Source organism: Symphalangus syndactylus, chromosome 24 (assembly GCF_028878055.3).
Source record: "Symphalangus syndactylus isolate Jambi chromosome 24, NHGRI_mSymSyn1-v2.1_pri, whole genome shotgun sequence".
NCBI classification, from domain to species: domain Eukaryota; kingdom Metazoa; phylum Chordata; class Mammalia; order Primates; family Hylobatidae; genus Symphalangus; species Symphalangus syndactylus.
The window spans coordinates 33,495,905-33,522,133 of NC_072446.2; the positions used below are offsets into that span (position 1 = coordinate 33,495,905).

The window sequence follows — 26,229 nt, forward strand, 5'->3', positions numbered from 1 at the left end:
TGCTTGTAATCCTAGCTACTTGGGAGGCTGAGGCAGGAGAATCACTTGAACCCGGGAGGTGGAAGTTGCAGTAAGCCAAGATCGCGCCATTGCATTCCAGCCTGGGCGACAGATCAAGACTCCATCAAAAAAAAAAAAAAAAAAAAAAAAGGGAAACTTGCTGGCAAGTTGTTCACTCTAAGGATTAGCCAGCCTTCCTAGGGGCAGTCCCTCCCTGGGTTCATCAGACTCCAAGATGTCAAAGCATCATAAAACAAACAAAAATAACATGCTTTACACAGAGCTGTATTCTATTATTCTCTTTATCGTACAGATGAGGAAACTGAGGCAGGAGGCTAAGGGTCACGCCAAGGTCACACAGTTGGTGAGTGGTGGCAGCAGGACTTGAACCCAGGCACTGCCATTCCACAGGCCAAGCTCTTCACCACTACGCCACATTGCATTGTGCCAGGCCTGCTTCCAGACCGGGGGCTGCTCACTGGTTGGTCTCCAATGGACCAGCACCTGGAATGAGATGGGGCCAGGCCTTGAGAACTCTTGGCCGTGACTGTGGCCTCATGGTCCTAGCACAGATGGGCACAGCTCTGGGATCAAGCTGTAGCTGCAAGCACCATGCCCTTGGGCAAGGCTGCTTGGTAGGTGCCCAGCCTCCTGTTCCCAGGGCCACTCCCCAGGCACTCTGGCCACTTAAACCTGCAGGAGGAATGTCTGCAATGAACAAAAATGCAGAAATGGGGTGACCTGGGACAGTCTGGGCATCCCAATGGCCCCTCAGATTTACCATGACCCATCTGCTCCTCCTGGCAGGCCCTCGGGTCTGCAAGAGCCCTGATGGTGGAGAGGGGGCTGTGCAGGTGGCCCCCTCCTGCGGGCTGGCTTTTGACCCCTCTGCCGCACCCACCCCAACTCCACTCTGAAGGACTCTGGCAGGCCAGGTCAATAATTAGAACTCCATAAAGGTTTGCTGCTGTTATTTGATTTTTGTCGTTGCTTTTTGAACTGGGCCTGTAAAATGGAGAGGTTCATGCCTTCCTTGGTGAAGTGGTCAAGATATAAAGACTTGGTGAGTACAGTACAGCTTCTTGCAACGTGGACAGAGAAAAGGACACCGTCACGAGCGGTGCGGGGGCTCTTTTCACTCCGAGGCGCTCAGGCCGGGACCGAGCTGCTGTGGGCGTGCCCGGTGGGCAGGCGGTGAGCTCGCACCGGGCAAGACACGGGTCTGACCCCTCCCCGCACTCACCCCCTCCCTGGGCACTCGCAGGACCCGGAGCAGCGCAAGGGCATCCTGGTTGCGCAAACGCGGGGCTCCAGCGCCGCCTGCCGGCCGCCGTGTGCAACGCTGACCCGGAGGTCTCGCAGACCGTCTTGGCCTGCGCTGGGGACGCGCGGGACACCCGGTTCCGGGAATCCCGGTGCGGGTCCGACCTTGCTGGGCGCAGGGAACGCGGCTCTGCAGGACGGGCCAACGCCGAGGGCATCGGCAAGCTTCGGGGTGTGGACCCTGCCTGCGCCCGCTGCATCCGTTTTGGGCAAGGCTGGGGCTTTTTGAGCCTCAGTCACTCCTTGCGGAGGACGAACAGGGTGGGAATTCGACTTCTCCCACCGCAGCGTCCCTGCAATCTCGTTCTCGACGACGTCCCAGCCTCCCTTCTAGTCCAGTCCCGCCCCCAACATTCCTCCTACCCTACTCGCTGGACACTTCCCGCAATTCCAAATCCCGGCGTGTGGCTCATCCACGTGAAAACCCTTCAGGGCTCCTGGTTGTCGCATAAAACGTTGCTTTCATATTAAAACGAACATGGATTCTGGGAGGCAGAGGCTGGACGATCCCTTGGGCCCAGGAGTTGAAGGTTACAGTGAGCCATGATCCCCACTGCACTCCAGCCTGGGCAACAGATCGAGATTCTATGTCAGAAAAATTAAAAACACATAAAAAGTAAATAAAACTAACATGGATCAGACAGAATGAAATTGAGAGAATGTGGAGCTGCCCAGCTCAGAGCTACCAAGCCCCTAGGAGTCACAGGGGAAGGAGGCTCCCAGAGCTCCTGCAAGCCAGCCGGCGGGGGGGGTGGGCCCATTCTCCCAGGGAAACAGCATTGTCAAGGTGGGCTCCGTCTCCAAACCAAGCTCCAGAAGCCAGGTCAGGAATTGGGACAGGGCACAGGAGGGACGGCTTGTCTATGCTGCTGCATGTCTGGGCCTCAGCTGACAGTGATCCAGAAGGCTGGGCCCTGGAAGAGCTGGGCCAGAGGACCCACTTCTGAGATAGCACCACGGACCAGAGCCCATGAGTGGCCTCTCCAGCATGCTGGTATCAGGTAGCTGGCTTGCTCAGGTGGCAGTGTTCCAGCAAGCCAGGCAGGAGCTGCATGGCCTTTCGTGACCCAGCCTCAGAAGTCACACCACATCACTTCACACAACCCTGGGTCAAAACCACCACCAACCTGGCCAGATTCATGAGAGGGACACAGACCCCACCTCTGCATGGGAGGCATGTCAAAGAATCTGTGGGGAAAAAAAAAGGCACGGCACCAGTCCATCTATTTTTTTTTTTTAAAGACAAGGTCTCACTGTGTTGACCAGGCTGACATGCAGTGGTACAACTGATCACAGCTCACTGCAACCTCAAACTCCTGGGCTCAGGTGACCTTCCCGCAACCTCATGAGTAGCTAGGGCTGGAGGCACACATACCACACCTGGCTAATTTTTTAAATTATTTTTTTGTATAGACAGGGCCCATGTTGCCCAGGCTGGTCTCAAACTCCTGGCCTCAAGCCATCCTCTAGCCTCAGCCTTCCAAAGTGCTAGGATTATAGGCATGAGCCACCATGCCCAGCTCCATCTAGAAACTATGGTTTTGTGGCCTAGGGAAGGTGTCACCTGGATAACGTATCGCCTATGTTTCACCTCTCCAAACTCAGGTGCTCCCTCCAGAAATGGCAGTGGTCTCTCCATCCCCACTGGATGAAAGATGGCCAAGACAGACCTCCCTGAACCAGTTGCAACAGCTGGGGGCCATGAGAGGATGAGGCCATGGAAAGGGGACACCGCAGGAGATGGCCGAAAAAGCAACATGATTTGCCTCAACTGTCATTTCTTAAATCCAGACACTTATAGGGAAGGGAGGGGAAGCGGGGGACACACAGGGAATAACAGGGAGATCAGGGCACTGGGAGAAGTGTTCTTATAGTGCCTCTGCCCTTTCATATCTGCTCTGCCAGGTTGTCAGAAGCAAAGGACCAGAAACACGGTCCACTTCCCCTGAGCCCTTTGCCAGGAGTGGACAGCAGTGTGGGACTCACTGCCTCCATGTGGCCAGCAGAGGGCAGCATAGCGCTGCGCTGCTGCGTCAGATGCTAGGCAGTTTGGCAGGGCCAGTCTGGAGGACTCAGGACTTAACAGGACCAGACTCGGGACCTTCCACATCCCTGGCTAAGGATGGGCTGCAGCCTGGATGTGGGTCATGTTTTAGCACGTGAGCTCCAGGGAAGCAGGGACTGTGCTGTGTGTGCAGTGGTCTCTGATCTGCAAGTGCTTGTGGGTGTGTCCAGTGTCAGTGAGTTGTGTTGTGAAGGGCACAAAGGTGTCCATCAGATTGTGCCTGGGTGGTTCTGAGCAGTGTGTGTGTCCTGATGCCAACACTCACCTGGTGGCCAGCAGCTCCACAGGCCTTCCACTCACTGGTCCCCCTGAAAACTCCAGTGTCCCGAGCCCCAGGGCCTGAGGCTGGGGGCAAAGTTGGGGTGGTCATTGACTACAAAAGATCATGAGAAACTTTTTGGGTGAAAATGTTCTATATTTGATTTTGGTGGTCACTGTGGTGTTTTGATTTGTCAAAACGTATTGACTATCCAATTAAATGAGTGCATTTATTATATGTGAATTATACCTCATTAAAGGTGGTAGTTTTTTAATTCGGGTCTTCTGACTTGGAGCTCAGTGCTCCTGTCCTCCCTACTTAGGTGATGCCCAGTTGTGGTGTCACTAATCTGGGTCCTGTGGCCTGTAAGGGTTATTCGCATACCCAAAGGGTGTCCGAATTCCATCTGTGCACGAACAAGGAGATAAATCAAGAGAGGCTGTGGGGATGCAAAGCCCTTTTATCCTAATCCTGGCTGGGGCAACAGACTAATCAATTGGCAAAAATCCCATGTGAAAATTTAACTCTCACGCCTGTAATCCCAGCACTTTGGGAGGCTGAGGCGGGAAGATCGCTTGAGTCCAGGAGTTTGAGACCAGCTTGGGTAACATAGTGAGACCTCGCCTCCAAAAAAAAAAAAAAATTTAACTCCATCTATGCCCACTAAGAACAGGGCCAAGCATCATCACAGTTCAGGAGAAGTGACCTTGGTTTATTAATCTGGGGACAGGAAACCTACCCTGTCTCCCTAGAAGCTGAGTTCCCATGACCCCATCACCACTGGGTCAGGAAATCGCCCCAGAATCTGCCCTCCTTCTGAGTCTGCAACTGAAGTCAGGAAGACCGAGGGTGATTTAGAACACCCTTCTCCAAGCAATGGAAAGTTTGGAGTAAGACTTACATTGAACAAGTTCCCTGGTGGTCTCTTCCAGTTTGCATGCTGCCTCACTAACCTGGCCCAGATTTCTGCCTCCTACCAGGCAATCTTTGGAAAACCAGACATGCAGTGCTAATTAAACTGGTTCTAAATGATCAGCAAGCCCAAGAGAGAGGAGGGAGCCACATCTGCGTGTAGCAAACACAGCTAAAGTCTACATGCTCCTCAGATGGCAAAAGCTCATCAAAGGATCTTCAAAGTCTTGTAGTATCCAGTTCTCTTTCGCCTCCTGAAGGCCAAAGGCTCAGAAGCACAGTGCCAAGTGCCGAAGTGGAGGGAACAAGAGTCCCTGTGGGCTGAGGGCATAAATTCCATCCTAAGGATACTGATCAGCAGGAAGGACTTAAATGACACGGTCTGTCCTACTGGTTCCTGCCTTGGAAGTATGAAGGCGTTCTGCCCAGATAAATCCCATAAGCTACCCTCCATTTTAGTAGCCTATTTAATCATAAACTGGGGAGGGCTTTTCCAGTGAGTTCCTTCGCCTCTACTGAAAGGGGCTGCGGGGCTGCATGCCTTTGAATCCTTGGTGATTAGACAAGCTCTGCGGCTGTTGCTGGCTTTCAGATTGCCGGTGAAAATTGACTGTACCATGGGGCATGTAGAATAAACATGAGTTAAAAGGGTGTCCCAAGGAGATCATGTATCTGAGTAAAAACGCACTGTGATAGGGAAAAAAAAAGCATCAAAATGTCTCATGTTGTTGGCCGACTCACTCCATCCAGGGTAGAAGTGGTTCCTGCCAGGATATGAGCTTGGAGGTGGGAGGCAGGCTCCTGAAGCCAACTCCACAACCTCCTGCCTCCCGGGGCCACTGGTGAGCAGGTCTAAAACCTTAGACAAGAAGGGCTACGTGTCCTAAAATCCACATCTCTTGCAGATGAACATTTGAGGCTCCTTCTCTCCATCTTATTTCATTTTACATTTTCTTTTATTGCCAATCCTTGTGTCCTACTCCCACCCCCCACAGGCAACACTTCCAATGCACATCTTGTTTGTACATATTTTTGCAATCGTATTGCTTTTGTGTGCATGTAGTTTTAGTCTCTGTGAACAGAACTATCAAATCAGTTCCTTTTTTTTTTTTTTTTGAGACGGACTCTCGCTCTGTTGCCAGGCTGGAGTGCAGTGGCACGATCTCAGCTCACTGCAACCACAGCCTCCCGGGTTCAAGTGATTCTCCTGCCTCAGCCTCCCAAGTAGCTGTGACTACAGGTGTGCACCACCATGCCCAGCTAATTTTTGTATTTTTAGTAGAGATGGGGTTTCACCATGTTGGCCAGGATGGCCTCAATCTCTTGACCTTGTGATCTGCCCACCTCGGCCTCCCAAAGTGCTGGGATTACAGCAGTTTCTTAATTCTTCCACTCAGCTATTTCTCAGGTCTGTGTTCTATGAACCTGCTATGTACTGATCCACAGTGTCATCCAATACATTGTCCCTGCACACCTCCCAGGGATGGACATTAGTCCCCACCCCATCCATCACACCAGTAAGCATCCTTACATGTGCCTCCTAAGGACCTTAGTGAGAATTTTGTTGGGACCACATCCCCAGAAGCAGAGTTTCCGGGCTGTGGGGCAGAAACACACTTTATTGGATGAGTAGTCCTAGGTGGCTCTCCAGGACTGCTGTACCAGCTGTGCAGAGCCTGCCGCATCTCCATCTGCCACCTTTCCAGTGTGTTGCAAATCTCATGGGTGCAGAGTGATGTCTAATTGTTGCTTTAGCTCGTGTTTTTCTGATGACTAACTTTGAATATCTCTTCGGTGGTTTGGTGGAGTTTTGGGTCTGCCTCTATACACTGCCTTCCATTCCCTTTGCCCATTTTTTTCTGCTGGGGTTGTCTTTTCGCTGATGATTTATAGGAGCTCCTTGTACATTCTTGGCATTTAATCCTTTGTTTGAAATACCTTCCCCCAGCTCCCACACCTACAGGTAGGCCTTTTGCCAACCACTAAAGCAAATTAAGCGTAATAAGAAATGAAGAGGCCGGGCTCGGTGGCTCATGCCTGTAATCCCAGCACTTTCGGAGGCCAAGGTGGGCGGATCACAAGGTCAGGAGATCCAGACCACGGTGAAACCCCGTTCCTATTAAAAAATACAAAAAATTAGCCAGGCACGGTGGCGGGCGCCTGTAGTCCCAGCTACTCAGTAGGCTGAGGCAAGAGAATGGCGTGAACTCGGGAGGCGGAGCTTGCAGTGGGCCGAGATCCCACCACTGCACTCCAGCCTGGGCAATAGAGCGAGACTCCGTCTCAAAAAAAAAAAAAAAAAAAAGAAAGAAATGAACAGAAGGGGGGCAAAGGAAGTAAAATAAAATGGGAAGTCACTGTTGAGTTTTAAACTAATACACTAAAGTGGAAGATGAAAATCACAGAAAAGGCCATAGTGGCTCACACCTGTAATCCCAGCACTTTGGGAGGCCGAGGTGGGTGGATCACTAGGGCTCAGTAGTTTGAGACCAGCTTGTGCAACATCAAGAAATCCCATCTTTACAAAAATGCAAAAATTAGCCAGGCATGGTGGCGCACGCCTGTGGTCCCAGCTACCAGGGAGGCTGAGATGGGAGGATCAATTGGGCCCAGGAGGCCGAGGCGGCAGTGAGCCCATATTGCACCACTGCACTCCAGCCTGGGTGACAGAGCGAGACTTTGTATCAAAACAAAACAAGAAGGCCAGGCGCGGTGGCTCACGCTTGTAATCCCAGCACTTTGGGAGGCCGAGGCGGGCGGATCACGAGGTCAGGAGATCGAGACCACAGCGAAACCCCGTCTCTACTAAAAATACAAAAAAAAATTAGCCGGGCGTGATGGCAGGCGCCTGTAGTCCCAGCTACACGGAGAGGCTGAGGCAGGAGAATGGCGTGAACCCGGGAGGCGGAGCTTGCAATGAGCCGAGATTGCGCCACTGCACTCCAGCCTGGGCGACAGAGCGAGACTCCGTCTCAAAAAAAAAAAAAAAAAAAACAAAAACAAGAAGAAACAAACGAAGACCACAGAAGAAAATATTTATAGAACCACAACAACAAAACTAAACGAGACTTTTTGTACCTGAATGTCCAAAATAAAAGTTAAACAAGCAGAGTACAAAAAAGACCAAGATGTTAACATAAACGTCAAGGAAAAAATATTTTTGAAGAGCATTAAAAATAAACACAACTGCATTCTTTTTAAAACTTCACGGTAAAAAGGAAAATAACGCAGAGGTCAGAGAGGTGGAGATTAAAGGGGCGAGGCACACCCATGAGGAAAAACAAAAAAACAAAGAACAGCAAAGGGAAAACACAGGGACAGCAGACACCAAGCAAACTGAAGACCGCACTTGAAAACAGAACAAGCCTAAAATGCAGGGAAGAAAAGCAACCAAGAGAACCAGGCTAAAATAAACAGCCTGAGGGTGAGCTGGTAAGGCCTTATCAGCCAGCTCCTGCTCTCCTGGGGTCCGGGGCGATGTAGAGGCTGATGGCAGTGGTGGGGACGCAGGAAGGAACTCAGGCGACCTTTGGGTCCTATATGGGTCCGCCCATCAGGCTGAGGCCAGCAAAGAGCCTGGCTAGGACGTTCATACTTGGAGCCACTGATGAGGCAATGGTCAAGAAGCCATGGGCAGTAGCCTGTGCTGGGTGTTCACCTGGCTATAGAGATCCTGGGGTATTAAATCCTGTACCCACACCCTGTGCTGGTCGTTCACCTGGCTATGGAGATCCTGGGGTATTAAATCCTGTACCTGCCCCACCCCTCCCTTGTGAACCTCCCAGCCTCCCTAGGCTGCTCATTGCCTTCAGGAGAACCCACAAGTGGGAGTGGTGGCCATGTGTGCCAGAGGGCCTGGGGGAACGCTGCGCTGGGCATCTCTTTGTCCATGCTTAAGCAGGCAAGGAGACGCCCTGTTCCAGCAAGTCCAATGCCACCCAAGAGTGCAAAAGGGAACACCGCCAGGATTCACTAGAGACATCAGCGTGTCATCCTTGCTTGCTGGAGGGAGCAATGACTGTGAGGACCCAGGGACAAGCCCTCTCCAGACCGCCTGCCACGCAAATTCCACCTGGTCATCCACAGTAGCCAGCTGTTGGTGCAATTATTTGATTGGCTATTTCCAGTTCCAATGACTCAGAAAAAAAGAAAAAAAAAAAAACAACAGATCAAACTGACGAGAAATCCAGAGTTCCATCATCCTCTTTCATCACAAATTAGAAGGCTGAGGAGAAAATTCAGATGAATCATTGGAGAGTGGAAAATATCTGATCTTATCTTGAGGTGAAGAAGGGATATGGGGCTGAGACTTGCCAACTCGAATTCTTCCAGGGGACAAAAATGTCCCCCAGCGGCACCAAAGTTCACTTGAAACCCAGGTGGGTGCTTGGCAGTTCAGATCCACTTCCCAGAACGATGATCTTGGTGCTGATGCTGCCAGATGCCCTGCCCGGCCCACTCAGCCACAACCCAGTAGTTCCCAGACTTGAGGATTACATCAATCAGTTTTTGTTTCATCATTTTGAATTGGTTTTTAATTGGGTGACAGATGAACGACTGTTGACATTTTATTTTTCCAAAGAAAACATTAAAAAATAAAACCACCATCTACTATCAGCATTGTTTCCTAAAAGCATCTTAGCACCAAGAAAAGACTAAAGGATGGCCAGGCACTGTGGCTCATACCTGTAATCCCAGCACTTTGGGAGGCCAAGGTGGGCAGATCACTTGAGGTCAGGAGTTCGAGACCAGCCTGGCCAACACAATGAAACCCTGTCTCCACTAAAAATACAAAAATTAGCTGGGTGTGGTGGCAGGTGCCTGTAGTCCCAGCTACTTGGGAGACTGAGGCAGGAGAATCGCTTGAACCCGGGAAGCGGAGGTTGCAATGAGCCGAGATCATGCCATTGCACTCTAGCCTGGGTGACAGAGCAAGACTCTGACTCAAAAAATAAAAAATAAAAAACACTAAAGGATGGTCTTTTATAGAGAATAAACTTAAGCTTTATAAAATGCTCATTACTACACATTCCTCATTTTTGCAGGACTCAGGAAAATTCATAGTGAGCTGACATTGATGCCTGCTGCCACAACCTGCCTGGGGAAGAATCCCAACCCCACAGATCTGTGTTCTGGGGAAACACGTAAGAGGGATTGGGCTGGGGTCTAAGCACACTTGTGAAGAAACAATTTATCAGCTTTCACTCAGACCTGACGCTCTGATCTCGAAGCTCTGATCTCCCCAGTGGGGGCTATCTGTCCATTGGGCTGCATGTCTTCACATCTTCAACTCCTGTCCCCAGAATTCCCAAGCCCACCACTTCACCAGAACCACCCGAGATGGGGCTTTCACAACTTACAGCTTCCCAGGCCTCACTGCCAGACATCCAGTCTTGTGACTCCAGGACGGAGTCTCGTGGTTTTCCAGATTTAGGTCCCTTGGCCTGCACCTCCCTCCCCCAGCCACCCAACCCTCCGTCTGGTCAGCAGCAGACATTCTTGCTCAGGCTAGGAGATATGTCAGCCACACTGTCAGCCCTGGGCCCTGGAAAACAGAGCTGAGGGCAGGGCTGGGGTGCTGGGGACAACCCAGGACTGAATGGCAGGGCCCAGCCCATGAAGCTGGAGCAGCACTGGTAGCAGGCTGTGCTGACACCAGGACGAAACAGTGGAGATGGGAGCATGGAGCTGGGGCACTAGGCAGCTCTCCAAGTTCATGGCCCACGTGAAATGCTCAGCAGTGCGGGGATGGCCAGGGAAGAACATGAGAGCAGTCTGTCCTTTCACCAGGAAAGCATCTTGTCATGGAGAAGTCTCTGTGGATATAGCCCTGGCCTTAACAACCCCTACTGGACCTCTGCCATCTCCTGCCACCCTGTCCTTCTCACGCGCCCAGCTCCATCCTGGTCCACTCATCTGGTTACTTGCTGTCAAGTGTCTCCACCTCATCCTTGTGCCATGCACATGGCCTGAGGGCTCAACGCTTGCTGGCTGGATTGAGCGGCGCACTGGCTGAACAGGGGCTCCCTGTGATGACAACGTCCAACCCCCGGGGAAGCCAGCTATGGCAGAGAACTGGCAGGGTCTCTGCAAGCCACCAACACAGAAAGCTGCCATCTCTGGGCCTACAGGGCACCACCACCTCCATGCTTTCCAGTGCCAGCTTCTCTCTGCCCTCTCACTTGCTCCAAAGGGAAGACACAGCAATGCTGTAGGCAATTTCACTAGCAGTATCTGAAGACCTTTGTGTAGCCCGAGGGGACTAATTCTGTGGAAGTACTGGGGGACAGTCTGTGAGGTACTAGGCCCTGCTGTCACATCTGTGGGCTGACGATGGGAACAGGGACACAGACCTGCAACAGACAAAGTCAAAAGCTCTCATCTCTCTCACCCAGGCCGGGCCCCACTCCCTGGTGAGTTGTGTGGTCCCAGCCTTAACCACCCCTACTGTAAAGGGGCCTCCTCATGGGCCCAGGATTTTGCAGTTGCTTCGGACAGCAAGGACCTGTCCCACCCATCACAGACTGTGACATAACACAGGACACAACACTGGGAGGTGTCCCCTGGGGAGGGCTGTCTTCTGAGAGGTGGAGGGACAGAGGGGAGGCACGTGCTCAGGATCAGGCGCCCAGGGGTAGAGGCAGCATGCAGGGACAGGCTTGCCTCTGGGTGCTCCCTCCAGATTGTCCGGGTTCCCGGTGGACTCTGGTCTCCAACCTGAGGGTGTGAACCCTGTACCTTTCCCCTTCCACCGCCACATAAGCTTTTTAGGATCAGCCCCAGTCCTAAAGCCAAACTTGAAAAATAATGTTTCTGACCTGTCTACAGGAAGATCCCAGTTGGAAACTGGCAAGAATTAGCACCTCTTTGGGACTTCTTTTTTTTTTTTTTTTTTTTTTTTTTTTTTTTGAGACGGAGTCTCGCTCTGTCACCCAGGCTGGAGTGCAGTGGCGCAGTCTCGGCTCACTGCAAGCTCCGTCTCCCAGGTTCACGCCATTCTCCTGCCTCAGCCTCTCCGAGTGGCTGGGACTACAGGCGCTCGCCACCACGTCCGGCTAATTTTTTGTGTTTTTTTAGTAGAGACGGGGTTTCACCGTGGTCTCGATCTCCTGACCTCGTGATCCACCCGCCTCGGCCTCCCAAAGTGCTGGGATTACAAGCGTGAGCCACCGCGCCCGGCCGGGACTTCTTTTAAACATCCCACAGTTTACTCTAATCAGGTCTTGAGGTCATTCAGTCACATCATCTTGCTTTAGGGGGCTTCCTGTGTCCCTGAGGTCCCAAAGCTGCTGTATGCCACAGCATTAAGTTTCTTAGCTCATGTCAGGCCCTCACTCCGAACGATTCATTAGAACATCTTAACATACAGACCATGAGAACCAGGTGCGGGAGGGAAGACATTTACTTTAGGTAGAAAGGTTTACTATTATTAACAAGTTATCACTATTATTTACATGTTTATAAAATGGAAATAAAAATGACATACACGTTTGGTGCCAAAAGTGGCACATCCAAACTAATATCAGTACAAAAATAAATTTTCAAGCTATGTGTTTTTAAAATAAAGGTCATTGAAACAGTAAGGGGGAAAAAATCTGCATCTGGCATGTGTTGAAATGCAATCATCATCACAGCAAAGCAGCCCTGGGGCAACAAAACCAGTGCCTGCTGGAAGAACCACCCCCGCGCACTCTTGCAAGAACCCAAGCAAACAAACAAAAAACAAATACACCAGTGATGCTCCTGAGCTACAGAAGTTTAGGGCATCCAAACTGTTGTGAATTCCTGCTAAAGAGGAGGCCCTGTGGGATCCGAGCTGATGAACTCTCCTGAGTGCTCAGCTAGCGTGGCACCAGGACCTGGCACTGCACTCTGAGAAGACGCTAAGCCCACTTGTGAAACAAATCCTCGGCTAACACAAAACAGCGCACGAGTCCTCTCTGTCAATCACCAATCCCTTGCAAGTCTCCTGGCTGCAGATAAACAGGGACAAGGGCTGAGGACAGACAGAAGCCACTGGGTTTGGGAGCCCCTGTGCCCATCAGACATGCCCCTTGGTGGTTTCGGCAGAGATCCCCAATGTTTCGTTCCTTCGTAGAGACACGCTTGTTCACACCTGGCAGCGGACCTCATTGGTTAACACAGCCGTGGCCCCAGCAGGGAAAGCAAAGCCAGCCCAGCAAACCCTCTGTCCACCCCACATGGTGTTTCGGCCTTTAGTGGCTAACTTTCCTCCTTGTTTCCCATAGAGCTGGGCCAGGACTGCGTGCCTGCTGGAAGTGGCATGCTGGGTCAGTGAGCATGCTGAGTGAGCCAACTCCCACTCTGCCCGCTGCAGCACAGAAGGATGCCTGCCCATGCACAAAGTCCTCCAGGATCCCAGCAAGGATGCAAATGCTGTGGGCAGCGGGAAGAAAGGACTAATGAACAGGCCGCAGCCCCCTTCAGAGCAACCAAACATTCCACAGGAGCTGGTGCCAGCTCACCCCACCTGGGGCCAGGGTCAGCAGCATGGAGGAGAGGACACCAGCAGTCACTGCAGCCGCGGCTGTGGGCTCCCCTCACTGGTCCTGGACCTTGGCCCTTTTGGCTTTCAGAGACAGGTGCTGCAACAGAAGAGAAGACACTACAGTTGGGGTTGATTAGACAAAGAAACTAGACTGCAACATAATCCCCATATGAATGACCACATCAAATCTTCCATCTGGTCCACACCTTCCCAGTAAATGCTGAGCTGTTCATGAAATAGCCTGGAAGGAAAAAGCCCAAGTGGCCAATGAAGAAGCCGATCTTAATTCAGCTGCCAGCAACCCGAGGCCCAAGCCACAGCAGCTGAAGCTGGTTATACAGGGCTCTGCGGAAGCTGTCAAGGAAAGGTTTTCTTTTTGAGACACGGCTCTCCCTCTGCCCCAGCTTAGAGGACAGCACCGCAGCCAGACAACTGTGCTCAGGAGACTGGGCTCAGTCTGGAAGTGACCTCAAATCTCCAGGAAGTTCCTGACAATAGTCAAGAAAAAGTATCCTCTCTTTAGGAACAAGGAAGTCAATTCACCAAGCATCTCAACACGCCAGGTACCCATGCTCAAGGATGGAGATAAAGACACGGCCTCTGCCCACATGGAGGGTACAAGCTTGCTGGGAAGACAGAAAGGACACCTCCTAGTGACACTTTTTTTTCCCCCAGAAATGTCACTTTCTACCATTATAAATAACATGAAGCACAATATTATAATCATAGGCATCAGATAATAGGATTGAAAAATGAAGTACTTTTTACATTCTAAAGCAAAGCCAAAAGTGGCAGAAATCTTTAAATATGGCTTTGAGGCAGAGTGTGTAAATATAAGCTTTTAATGAAAGACCTCCCTCCACTCATCAACTGGGATATACCCGACAGCCCATTACTAATCATCAATAACCAAGAGATCCTGGAGCCGTGCCAACTAACACACGGTGAGAGCCTCACATGAGAATGCCCACCCCGACTGCTCCGGAGCTGGTGTGCCCACTTCTTAGCACAGCCACATGGCCTCACAACATCACGCTGCATCGCCCCCACAGAGAACTGCAAGCCCTGAAAAAACGGAGGGCGTGAACGAAGACAGCGCACCACCAGGTATGACGTGAGAGACAACAGAGCGAACAGGAGCCAGGTCTAAAAGAGCTACAAGAACTCAGACTTTCCATCTGCTTACACCTGAGGGAGGACCACTACAGGCTCTTGCAAAGGCCACGTTAAAGGGTTTTCCCTAATAATGAACATATCTCTGAGAATAAGGAAAAATAATTTAAAAGCCAGAAGGCAAATCTCTGAATAGGCCACCCTGTTCTTCCCCTGTCTAGCTGTAGGTCTTGCTGAATTTCTCTGAATTCTCTTCTCTCTACACGTCACCTGATATAACCCCTACAGCTAATGTTAGATATCCACGGCCTTAGCTTGGGGATGGGAGATGACGCCATTATGCCTGTGGGGCCATTTTTGGTGCTTGTTTCTGGGAAGAATGTTGAATATAAATAAAGCTGACTCTGAACCATTTCAGGCCTCCACACAGGGTGAGAGCAACATTCCAAAAAACAGCAGTGATGGAAAGTCTCCAAAGGTGCCAGAACACAGCCGTGAATGATCTGTGGGCTGTGGATGGCTGCGAGGTGCTGCACTGTGTTCAATAAAGGAACATCTACCATACATGGGCAAGCCCTGCAGATCTGGAGGTTCTTTGAGAAATCAATCTGCTTTGGACACGTTAATAATAGAAGTGCCCTTGGACTATATAGTTAAGAAACAACACAAGTTTCTCTGTGGTTTGGGGACGATCGTTATACAATGAGGTTGTTGTATTAGGTGATTTCTTTTTTTTGGTGGGGGGACAGTCTTGCTCTGTTGCCTAGGCTGGAGTGCAGTGGCGTGATCTCGGCTCACTGCAGCCTCCACCTCCTGGGTTCAAGTGATTCTCCTGCCTCAGCCTCCCAAGTAGCTGGGATTACAGGCACATGCCACCATGCCCAGCTAATTTTTGTATTTTTAGTAGAGACGGGGTTTCACCATGTTGGCCAGGCTGGTCTCGAACTCCTGTCCTCATGTGATCCACCCACCTCAGCCTCCCAAAGTGCTGGGATTACAGGTGTGAGCCACTGTGGTCGGCCGCACTAGGTGATTTGTAAAGGTCTGTCCCAGCCTCTCTAAAAATACTCCGATGACAGTGGAGGTGATGGGCTTAAAAATAAAAAAGCCATTCGGAGAGAAGAGACCAAAATTTGGGCTTGTCATTTTCTTCAAACTTCTGAAGCTATTTGCTCTTTAACTTTGTGGGTTTGACCTAAAGAAACTGGAATTTTGAGCTGAGAAGGGAAAAATGACTCAGCTTCTGGGCTAATTCTGTTTCCAAGAGTCTAAATGAATCCAAGACAATTTCAGGCTTATCCTTCTCTGGCTGTCTGCATCTTCTTACTTTAACAGGCATTTTGACCACTGCACTATTCCTCTTTCAACCTCTACCTTTCTGATCCCTTCTCTTGACTCCTGAAGTCTGCTGCTTTCCACCTGAGAGGTTTTGAAGGAAAAGCCTTTCTTTCACCAGGTTTATTCTTATCAACCTAATTCAGCAAAGACAACACACTCTGCATTTTTATCAGTCCCTGCAGGCTGATCTGCTTTCTAGCTGAAATATCTGAATTGGGATGTGTGAAGAACTATAAAGGTATGAAATGGTTTTTGTTTGATTAGATAAAAATTAAATATTATAAAATTTTGAGAGGGCAATTTCCCTTGACTTTGCTGGAGCGGGAGAGATGAGGAGATTCTTCCATTTACAGGGTCACAAATTCAAATGTCTCCAAGAGTGGAGCAGGCAAGTAAGCAAGTGACGTGGGACTATGGCACCTGGCGATGTCACTGACAGCAGGCAGCCACCCCTAAGCCCCTGTGGTGCCACCACGTAGGAACTCAAGCCTAGTGTTGCCAGACTAAACATGTCTTTCAAGAGAAACCAGAAATTCATGTTTAATATGAAATCTCCCAATTTTTAAATGTGGCAATCAATTCAAGTATTGCTTTGGAAACACTGTGTAGTCCAATTCTGGCCCTAATGGAGAAAAACGTTTCAGACTTTCCCTTCTGCTGTAAACAACAGTAAACTTGGGCAAAATATGTAAAGCAAGTATTTCCAGGCAACAAACAGCACAGAGCTGTAACCCTTTTAAAAAAGGAGCTGGGCATGGTGGCTCACACCTGTAATCCCAGCACTTTGGGAGACCAAGGCGGGCGGATCACCAGAGGTCAGGAGTTCAAGACCAGCCTGGCCAATATGGCAAAACCCTGTCTCTACTAAAAATACCAAAATTAGCCAGGCGTGGTGGCACGCGCCTGTAATCCCAGCTGTTAGAGAGGCTGAGGCAGGAGAATCACTTGAACCTGGGAAGCGGAGGCTGCAGTGAGCTGAGACTATGCCACTGCATTCCAGCCAGGATGACAGAGCAAGACTCTGTCTCAAAAATAAATAAATAAAAATAAAAAACGAACTGGTGGGCATGGTGGCTCACATCTGTAATCCCAGCAATTTGGGAGACCAAGGCAGGAGGACCACTTGAGCCCAGGTATTCAAGACTAGTCTGGGCAACATAGTGAAACCCCATCCTTAAAAAAATTTTTTTTAATAAGCTCAGGCCAGGCCTGCTGGCTCATACCTGTAATTCCAGCACTTTGGGAGGCTGAGGTGGGTGGATCACTTGAGGCCAGGAGTTTGAAACCAGCCTGGCCAACATGGTGAAACTGTTGTCTCTATTAAAAATACAAAAAAAGGCTGGGCGTGGTGGCTCAAGCCTATAATCCCAGCACTTTGGGAGGCTGAGGCGGGCGGATCACTTGAGGTCGGGAGTTTGAGACCAGCCTGACCAACATGGAGAAACCCCGTCTCTACTAAAAAATACAAAATTAGCCGGGCGTGGTGGCACATGCCTGTAATCCCAGCTACTCGGGAGGCTGAGGCAGGAGAATCGCTTGAACCCAGGAGGCGGAGGTTGCAGTGAGCCAAGATCGCGCCATTGCACTCCAACCTGGGCAACAAGAATGAAACTCTGTCTCAAAAAAAAGAAAAAGAAAAAAAAATGAGCCAGACATGGTGGCACACACCTGTAATCCCAGCTACATGGGGGCTAAGGCAGGAGAATTGCTTGAATCCGGGAAACGGAGCTTGCAGTGAGCCATGATCACGCCATTGCACTCCGGCCTGGGCAACAGAGCGAGACTCTGTCTCAAAAAAAAAAAAAAAAAAAGTTTGGAAGAGCAAAAGGAGAAAGAAAGTGGTACCTTTTTTTTTTTCTTATGACGTTAGGGGGATTTATTTTTAATTGCACTTCACTATGAATTAAAAGCTAGAGTGCTTTCCCAGAATGTTTTGGGGATATGGTAATGGCCTTTCCACCCTATGCACCACTAGGGGGAACACACATAGAGCATTAAATTGGAGAAAAAAAGTGTTATTTAAAAATATGGAGAGGCTGCGAACAGGTGGCTGGGGCACAGGCTCAGTTCATTCCTACCGTTCCTTGTTGATAAAAGTGTGGAGCCAGCTCCAACAGCCAGGCCGATTCAATGGCAGTCACATCTCTCATGTAATACTTGGAGGTTTGTATAACTTCGTTATAGATAACCCTGAAATGAGAAAGAAACATGAGCTAATTTCCCCCTCTTGTGATGACAGTCAGGAACCATAGTTAGACATGCTGTTTCCTTTAACCTTTAACAGGTTCTACTCTATGTGCCAGACACTGTGCTAAACATATGCATTTATGTTGCTCACCACAGCCTCAAGACCTAGGTGCTGGGTAATGGTGTGTCCATTTTTCAGATAATACTCTAAATCCTAAATGACTTCTGGGACATCTCAGTTATCCGCGAAGGACCTTTCTGGATCCTTGATCTGCATTTACAGAACTCTGAACTGAGCCTAATGACTTTATTAGCAAATGCAGAAATAGAGACAAAGACTTGCCTGATTCTGAAAGAGGCTGGGAACTGACTGTAAAGAGACACAAAAGAATTTTCTAAAATGATAACAATATTGTATAACTTATGTGGGTCCAGGTTACATGGGTATACACATTTGTCAAAACTCATCTTGCACTGTAAATAAATTATACCTTTATTTAAGGGAAAAAATGTTTCTGAGGCTCAGGTAATAGACAACCAAAGAGCCAAGAGCGTAACATCCAGTCCCCTGATTTTAGGTGTGCATATGAGTAGATATTAGTTTCTGAAACATCCGAAGTGCTGATTCAGGGCTTCCCGCGTAACTATAAACATACCAGCCAGCCACACCGCGGTTCCCCACCCCTCAAAAACCAGTAAGTGAATCTCGGCTGGTGAAAGGAAAAAGGAGGGCCCCCCTGCAAAGAGGCCGTGATGGGGGTGGGGGTGGGGGGGCACTTTCTTTGCTACCTGAATGGTATGGCGTGGCCTCAGGCTGGCTCTATTTCCCCAACCTTTCTTTGCCCTTCAGAGCTCCTTAGGAATGAAGCAAGAAAAAGAAAAGCCTTTCTCTTCTAAGCAACTCCCAAATTTAACCACCCAAAAGTCAGCAAAAATAGGATCTAAAACTGAGGTTTTGCATCTCTCTTGATTTAAAAAATAATTTTTTTTTAAAGGCAGGGTCTCGCTCTGTCACCCAAGCTGGAGTGCAGTGGTACAATCATGGCTCACTGAAGCCTCAGCCTCCTGGGCTCAAGCGATCCTCTTGTCTCAGTCTCCTGAGTAGCTAGTACTACAGCCATGTGCCACCATGCCTGGCTAATTTTTTTTTTTTTGAGAGTTGAGGTCTGGCTATGGTACCCAGGCTGGTATTGAACTCCTGACCTCAAGCAATCCTCTAGCCTCAGCCTCTCAAAAGTGCTGAGATGACAGGCGTGGGCACTCTTCAAATTATCCTGCACACGAGTGTGCCTATCCTGACCACATTAGTGTGGTCACTGGGTAACATTTCTAAACCCAGAACTGACCAAGGTGCTTTCAACCTAAGAAACTTGTAGGTCTGCACTGGCTACAGCATAAATCTGATTCCTTGGTCTAGGGAAATAGAAGTCAAACTTTACTGCCCAACAGAAACATCAGGAGGGCTTGTTAAAGAACTCAAACTTTACTGCCCAACAGAAACATCTGGAGGGTTTGTTAAAATGGAGTCCTAGGCTCTAGTCCAGTTTCTGATTGAATGGGACTTGGCATGGCCTGAGAAGCTGCATTTCATACAAGTTTCCAGGTGATACTGATGCTGGGCTGGAGACCACACTTTGAAAGTCGCAATTCTAGGGTACAAAGTGTTTGACCACAGACCTTCTTGCCTTCAAATCTACCGCTATCTTCTCTCCCTCTCTTCACACATACCCCACCCTTTTTCCCAGGGCTTCCCCATCTTCAAACTGGAGAAGGAAAAGTTGTTGTTGTCTTTAAAATTTCCAATCTGGGCCAGGCACGGTCAGATACGGGCTCACGCCTGTAATCCCAGCACTCTGGGAGGCTGAGGTGGGCGGATCACCTGAGGTCAAGAGTTTGAGACCACCCTGGCCAACATGGCGAAACCACGTCTCTACTAAAAATACAAAAATTAGCTGGGCGTGGTGGCATGCACCTGTAATCCCAGCTACTCGGGAGGCTGAGGCAGGAGAATCACTTGAACCCCGGAGGCGGAGGTTGAAGTGAGCCAAGATCATACCACTGGGCAACAGATTGAGACACTGCCTCAGAAAAACAGAGTGAGACACTGTCTCAAAAAAAAACAAAATCCAATCCATGGTTGATGAGTACTTTTAATCAGTACTTTTTATTGGTAAAATACAATATAAATGAATTCTAGAAAAATGAAATTATAAACAAGAAAAATATAAGCCCCCAATTTTTATTATTCAATTGGACAAACATAAACTTAACCATTGAAATGCTATAAAGATGTCTAAAGGCCTACTCTAGACTTCTGTGCTTACCTCCTTCTTCCCAGGCAGTGTTACAGAGCAGCACCGTTGCATGGGCCACCCATACCAATGATTCCTCATTTCCCAAACACATGAGGTTCCTTTATGTTCCATGGCTCTGCCCCTGCTACTTCTCTACCTGGAATGCCCTCCGGGTCCTTTCTGCCTGAACACTCATTTCCAGGTTCAGAATGAACGTTATCTCCTCCATGAAGCCTGCCCTGACTCTCACTGGCACATGATGTGCCGAGCCCAGCACTTTATCCATGCCGCTAGTAAAGCCCTTCCCCTAAGGTAGTTGACTCTGTGTCTGTCTCTATGTCAAAACTGTGGGCTGGGGCCAGGTAAAGTGGCTCATCCTGTAATCCCAGAGCTTTGGGAGGCCGAGGTGGGTGGATCACCTGAGGTCAGGAGTTGGAGACCAGCCTGGCCAACACAATAAAACCCCATCTCTACTAAAAATACAAAAATTAGCCAGGCATGATTGCACACATCTATAGTCTCAGCTACTCAGGTGGCTGAGGCAGGAGAATCACTTGGACCTGGGAGGCAGAGGTTGCAGTGAGCCAAGATAGTGCCACTGCACTCCAGCTTGGGTGACAGAGCGAAATTCTGTCTCAAAAAAAAAAAAAAAAAAAAGAACCGTGAGCTGGGATCCCAATTCATCTCTGCATAGCTGTGCCTCGTGCAGGGCTAAGCATCCAGTCAGTGGGTGAAAATGAACGTTTGCTGAGTGGATGAGTGAGTAGACAAACATCACTGTTTGCTTAAGAAGCTCTTTGCCAGAGCAGAAATTCTCTCTTCTTTTTTTTATTTGACATGGAGTCTCACTCTCTCACCCAGGCTAGAGTGCAGTGGTGTGATCTCAGCTCACTGCAACCTCTGCCTCCCAGGTTCAAGCGATTCTCCTGCCTCAGCCTCCCAAGTAGCTCAGATTACAGACGCACCCATCACACCTGGCTAATTTTTGTATTTTTAGTAGAGACGAGGTTTCACCATGTTGGCCAGGCTGGTCTTGAACTCCTGACCTCAGGTGACCTGCCTGCATTGGCCTCCCAAAGTGCTGGGATTACAGGTGTGAGCCACCACGCCCAGCCCAGAGCAGAAATTCTAGAGGCAATGTCAAGAAACACGTACAGGAGAAAAACAAGAACATGGCCCTGCTCAAAGCTGGCACAGGCTAAGCAGCAGGACGCACTTACCAGCGAGGCGGCTTCTCTGCATAGAGGACTGATGCAGGGTGTATGTGCAGCTCATGGTCATCACGGATGGTCCTTGGAACACAGAAGAATTTTGTCTGAAGCACATTTTAAATACTTATAGCAAGATTTTCCCACAGATATTTTTAATATTACCAAAAAAGCATGCAGACTGAACTTGCCACAAGCAAAACAATTATCTCCACCTTCTCTCGCAACCTTTCTTGATCCCTCTCCTGGCTGCCACCCCAGAAGTCAAGAATAAATCATGTGGAAAAAGCGAAGAGGAGAAAAGCAACATGTGGACACTCAGAAAAAACATTTAGGAATAAAATGCTCTGCCTATGTTTATGTGTATCTTCTGCAGGTGATCTTTCAAAACAATTTCCTTTGGAATGGAAATAATACACGTGATTTCTTCTATAATCTAAAAAGCAAAGTTAAATACTAAAGATAATGACTATAGGGGGACGTAATGATAATGAAAAAAGAAAGCTCACGGCCAGGCGTGGTGGCTCATGCCCATAATCCCAGCAGTTTGGGAGGCCAATGCGGGCAGATCACTTGAGGTCAGGAGTTCAAGACCAGCCTGGCCAACATGGAGAAACCCTGTCTCTACTAAAAATACAAAATCAGCTGGGTGTGATGGCACATGCCTGTAATCCCAGCTACTCGGGAGGCTGAAGCAGGAGAATCGCTTGAACCCGGGAGGCAAAGGTTGCGATGAGCCAAGATCACCCCATTGCACTCTAGCACGGGCAACAAGAGCGAAACTCCATCTCAAAAAAAAAAAAAAGAAAGCTCAATACTGGACTATTAATTTCTCTGAAATAGTACTTCCAATTCCAACTCCATATAATGATCTGTTTCTTGGGGGAAGTGCTTCAAGTGCTGTGACGGAGCACTCTCGTCAGCGTTGTAATAAAGCCAGTGTCCTGGGGTCCTGGGCTGTCCTACCAGGTGGTGGTGAGCTGATCAACACTAAATGTTGTCTCAAAGGAATGACTAGCCTGGAACCTCTTAAGTAGCCCACATTGTTGCTGAGGACACTGATAAAAAGAATTTTCCAAACACTAGTCAAAACTGCTAACTCTCCAGGAGAGTGGGAGCAATCAAGATGACAAGCTGGCAGCACTCCTTAGGGAAGATCTCAGGCCACTGCGGGGGTCGCCTCCACATGGATGAATTGCCTCAAATACAGACAACTCAGGGTGGGGAGGTGAGCTCATACAATGGGCAAATGAATCACGATACTGACAGGCTACAACATGCCTGGAGTAACAAAGAGAACATACTAGAGATCAATGTAAAGTGCTATCCTGCAGTTCCAATAGTCGGCTACTAGGATACTAGATGGAGCAGATCTGGCTGCCAAAATTAAAAAAGGCTCAGTGCAACTCTGGACTCATTAACAGGAGCCCAGGACACAGTATATCTTGGCTGACCTCAAGATAACAGGGCAGTAATATCTTCTCAGGGAAAAAAAAAATTATGACAAAATAATACATAGAAGACCTGGGGAGAAATTCTTTGGAGTGTTCTTATTAAAGAACAGAAAATGATGACAGCTACACTTTTAACAGGCTACAGTGAGGTTATGAAACTAAAATGAGCCAAAGACAGAAAAGACAGTAAAAGTAACAATTCAAAGCACTGGAATGATTAGTTTGGAGAATCATGATGCTGACAGGTTACAATATGCCTAAGCTATGCTTAGTTTTCATTTTCACTGCATTTGAATATACTAAAGACCATTAGGAAGGCATCAATGAGTGGTTTCCTATGCCTAGAAAATGGAACTGGAAGAATCAGGTTATGTGGCAGGAGGCACATCCAGCACATGAGAAACACCTGGCTACCTCCAAAGACACCAGACATGGCCACACTATACCAGGGTGGGAGGGGACTTCAGTCCTGCAGACCTCTAAAGACATAATAAACTAGCCAAATGTAAAATAACTTCTCCGAGAAACATTATTTTTAATGGTTTCTTCAGGTCATATTATTCTATCATTAGAATTGAAATATTACCAGCCTCAAGATGTTTAATTGTCATCCTTCTAAAACATACAACATATAGATGAGCTGAATATGTGAGAATCATTTTTAGAAAGTCAAGATATTTTGCTTAAAGCTATGTCACTAACCTCAACTCAGTTTTGGAAGGAGACATGGTAGAAATTACAAATAATTATGCAATTACTATCTCTGCACAGCTTTCTGTGGGGTTTGGGTCATTTGTAAGATTGTTCCTTTAACAAATGACTTCACCAAGTATCGTGTTACCTATAAGCTCCAGTAGAATGAAACCTCGCTGCATTGGCGAAGAAGCCGGAGACAATGCACCTCAGAACCGGATCCGGGTCACCTACATAGGCAGCCAACAGAGAGGCGGGTGAAACCCTTGCCTGCCCTATGCTCCGTGTGCTCTAACGCACAGGATCCACTCCCAGCACCACCCCAGGCTGCTTCAAGCCACCTCGAAACCCTCTCCTGAAGTGGCTCCAGCCCTACCCTTCCCGATGCTGGATGCCTGCCCCAGCACCATCTAAGGAGGTCCCACTCCCCACAACTGCTGCTGAGAACAATGCTGGTCTGCTCCTTGAACCTGGGACCCCTCCAACCTCCCCTAAGCCACAGATGACTGGACCATGGCTGGGCACCAGAACCTGAGTGCTGCTCTGCAGGCTGGTCAGTGACCTCAGAACTCCTTTGTAAAACAGTGTCATATGGCAATGATGCTCTTCCTATAAAACACAAACTGGAAATACTATACAATGTTACTTCTGTGGTTATGAGCTAGTGTTTAAAAATTGAAGTAATTCTTCAAATTTTTCAAATGTTCCATTTTATTTGGTGTTTCTATTGCTACAGCTAACATCTTCCATGAATAAAGCTTCCCCACTATTAGATGATGTCCATAGGATACATTCCAAATTGTTGTGCAAGAGGCTAATATTTTTATGGTTAATGACATATCACATCTCATCATTTTAAGACTCACTCTTTCTAACTTTAATTCACTGAAATTAGGATAGCATTTTACAATTATAACTGGCAGCATTTTTTTTTCCTTGGTGATACACAAAATAACAATGTTTCTTACACATGATGGTATCTTAGATCCAGTGGAATATAGCATGTTGGTAAGTAAGTTCCCTAAAGGTGGTACTATTTCCAAAGCCATCAACAATACATAAAAATGGCAATTTCACTGCATTCTTACTAGCAATGTTTTGGCAAAAAGGGTTACCTTCTTTTATATTACATTTATTTGATTACTATCGGCATATTTCTTCTTTTGTGAATTTTTTGTTCTAATCCTTAGCCCATTTATCAACCTGAAAACTATTTTTTCCTAAATATATTAAATAAAATCATTCTATAATAAAGTTTTTAATCTTTATTATTTATCTCATGACTGCTGAAAGTATCTTTCACTAATTGCTTTCTATTTTTTAACACTTAGATGTTTTAAATATACATGTAATTTATTTAGTCTTCATGATTTTCTTTATTGTTCCTAAGCACTAAGCTGATAAATCTCAAATCTATATGTCTAAATATAATCTAATCCAATATCCAGTCTCTTCTCTCCTATTGTCCATAAGAAATTTCCATGTAAAATATGCACTCTAAACAGGGGTGATATCACTTCCAAAGGGGTGGAAACTGGTTCTTGGAGGCAAGGGTAGAGGAGTATCTTAGACACCACAATGGCCTGTGGCCCTCCAAAGCTCAATCCTACCCTACAAAATCTTATTCCTTAGTATTTAATTTCTCAGGCTGGGTAGAATTTAAATTTAACTTTTCTCCTGGGCAGGGGTCTGATAATGAAACACAGGTGAAGAACACCAATTGCTGAAGTACGGCTGTCATCTACCTGCTGGGTGACAGGCGTTTGACCAGCTGCTCTCCAACTGGGTGCTCCTTCTAAGTGTCCTGTTTCTATCAATGACTCCAACATGGCTCAATGGCCCAGGTTTCAACTCTTCCCTCTCTCGTGAGTGTATTCACCCATCAAATATTCTCTGAGCGTCTCACATACTCCTCACTCCAAGCACTTGTCTCCAGTCCTCCTTCCCTAGAGTGCTCTTTGCCACCATTCTCTAATTCAACCAGACCCCAAAGCTTGACCGGACTCCCACCACACCTCAAGGAAGCTGCAAGACTTCCCAAGCCAGCCCTCTCTGGATTCCTTCTTCCTGGCATTCCTTCCACATTTGCCAGCATGTCTTCTATGATTACTAAAGTATCTACTACTTTAACTTCTAAGAGGACTGATAGTCTCAGTACTTTGTCTATCCATATGAATCTCTCCCTTCATTGCACTGTTCCCTTAGAGTAGAAGCCAAGACTCCGTCATTGTTTACTTCCTCTTAGTATAAAGACAAAAGAAGACTGAAATGGAACCACCTGGGCTCAAGTTCTGACTCACTGTGTGACTTCAGCAAGTTACGTTTTACCTCTAAGCCACGCTTTTCTCAACTATAAGGTGGGGAAAAGAGCACACATTTCATAGCATTGTTGTGAGCATTAAATTAATAAACACATGGAACACTCAGAGCACTGTCTAGCCACTTATAAGCACTCAGGAAATGTTACCAAGTACTAATGGTGCTGAGGATGTGGCTGAGTACCTGGCACACAGTAGGCTTTCAGGCTGACTGCTGAGGCGGGTGTGTTACTTCCTTAAAAGCATAGACTTCAGAGCCACATACAGATCTGGCTCTCCTCCTTACCAGTTGCGTTGTCCTGAATTTAATCTAACTTCTCCCTATGATCTTATAACTAATTGTAAAATGAGGATAATATTACCGACACCTCACAGAGTGCGAGATTGAGCAAGAGAATATTTGGAGAACCCCTACCACAGTGTAACCTACTATGTCCCTGATTAATAGTAGTCACTGTCACTGCTAGAGGCCAGAGACTAAGTCTTACATAGAACTTTTCTGCCTTACCCTTAGCGACTGCCTAGGCTAAATACCCAGCACTTGCTTTAACAATAC

The 26,229-nt window shown here is 48.0% G+C and overlaps 1 protein-coding gene across 5 annotated transcripts in view; it reads right to left on the bottom strand.

The window, feature by feature from the left end:
* Nucleotides 1-26,229, bottom strand: part of DHX35 (DEAH-box helicase 35) — a 109,788-nt gene that overhangs the window by 11,850 nt on the left and 71,709 nt on the right. For 2 of the 5 annotated variants that reach the window (XM_055265500.2, XM_055265501.2), the window contains 4 exons: nt 23,504-23,585; nt 21,221-21,292; nt 17,598-17,709; nt 11,944-13,165 (listed from right to left, as the gene is read on the bottom strand). In XM_055265500.2, coding sequence (XP_055121475.1) covers nt 13,121-13,165; nt 17,598-17,709; nt 21,221-21,292; nt 23,504-23,585 — 311 coding nt within the window. In that variant the 3' untranslated portion in view covers nt 11,944-13,120. Of the gene's footprint in view, nt 1-9,023; nt 10,913-11,943; nt 13,166-17,597; nt 17,710-21,220; nt 21,293-23,503; nt 23,586-26,229 lie in introns of those variants that run through there. The other 3 variants (XM_055265503.2, XM_055265499.2, XM_063634184.1) reach the window with 2 other exon arrangements.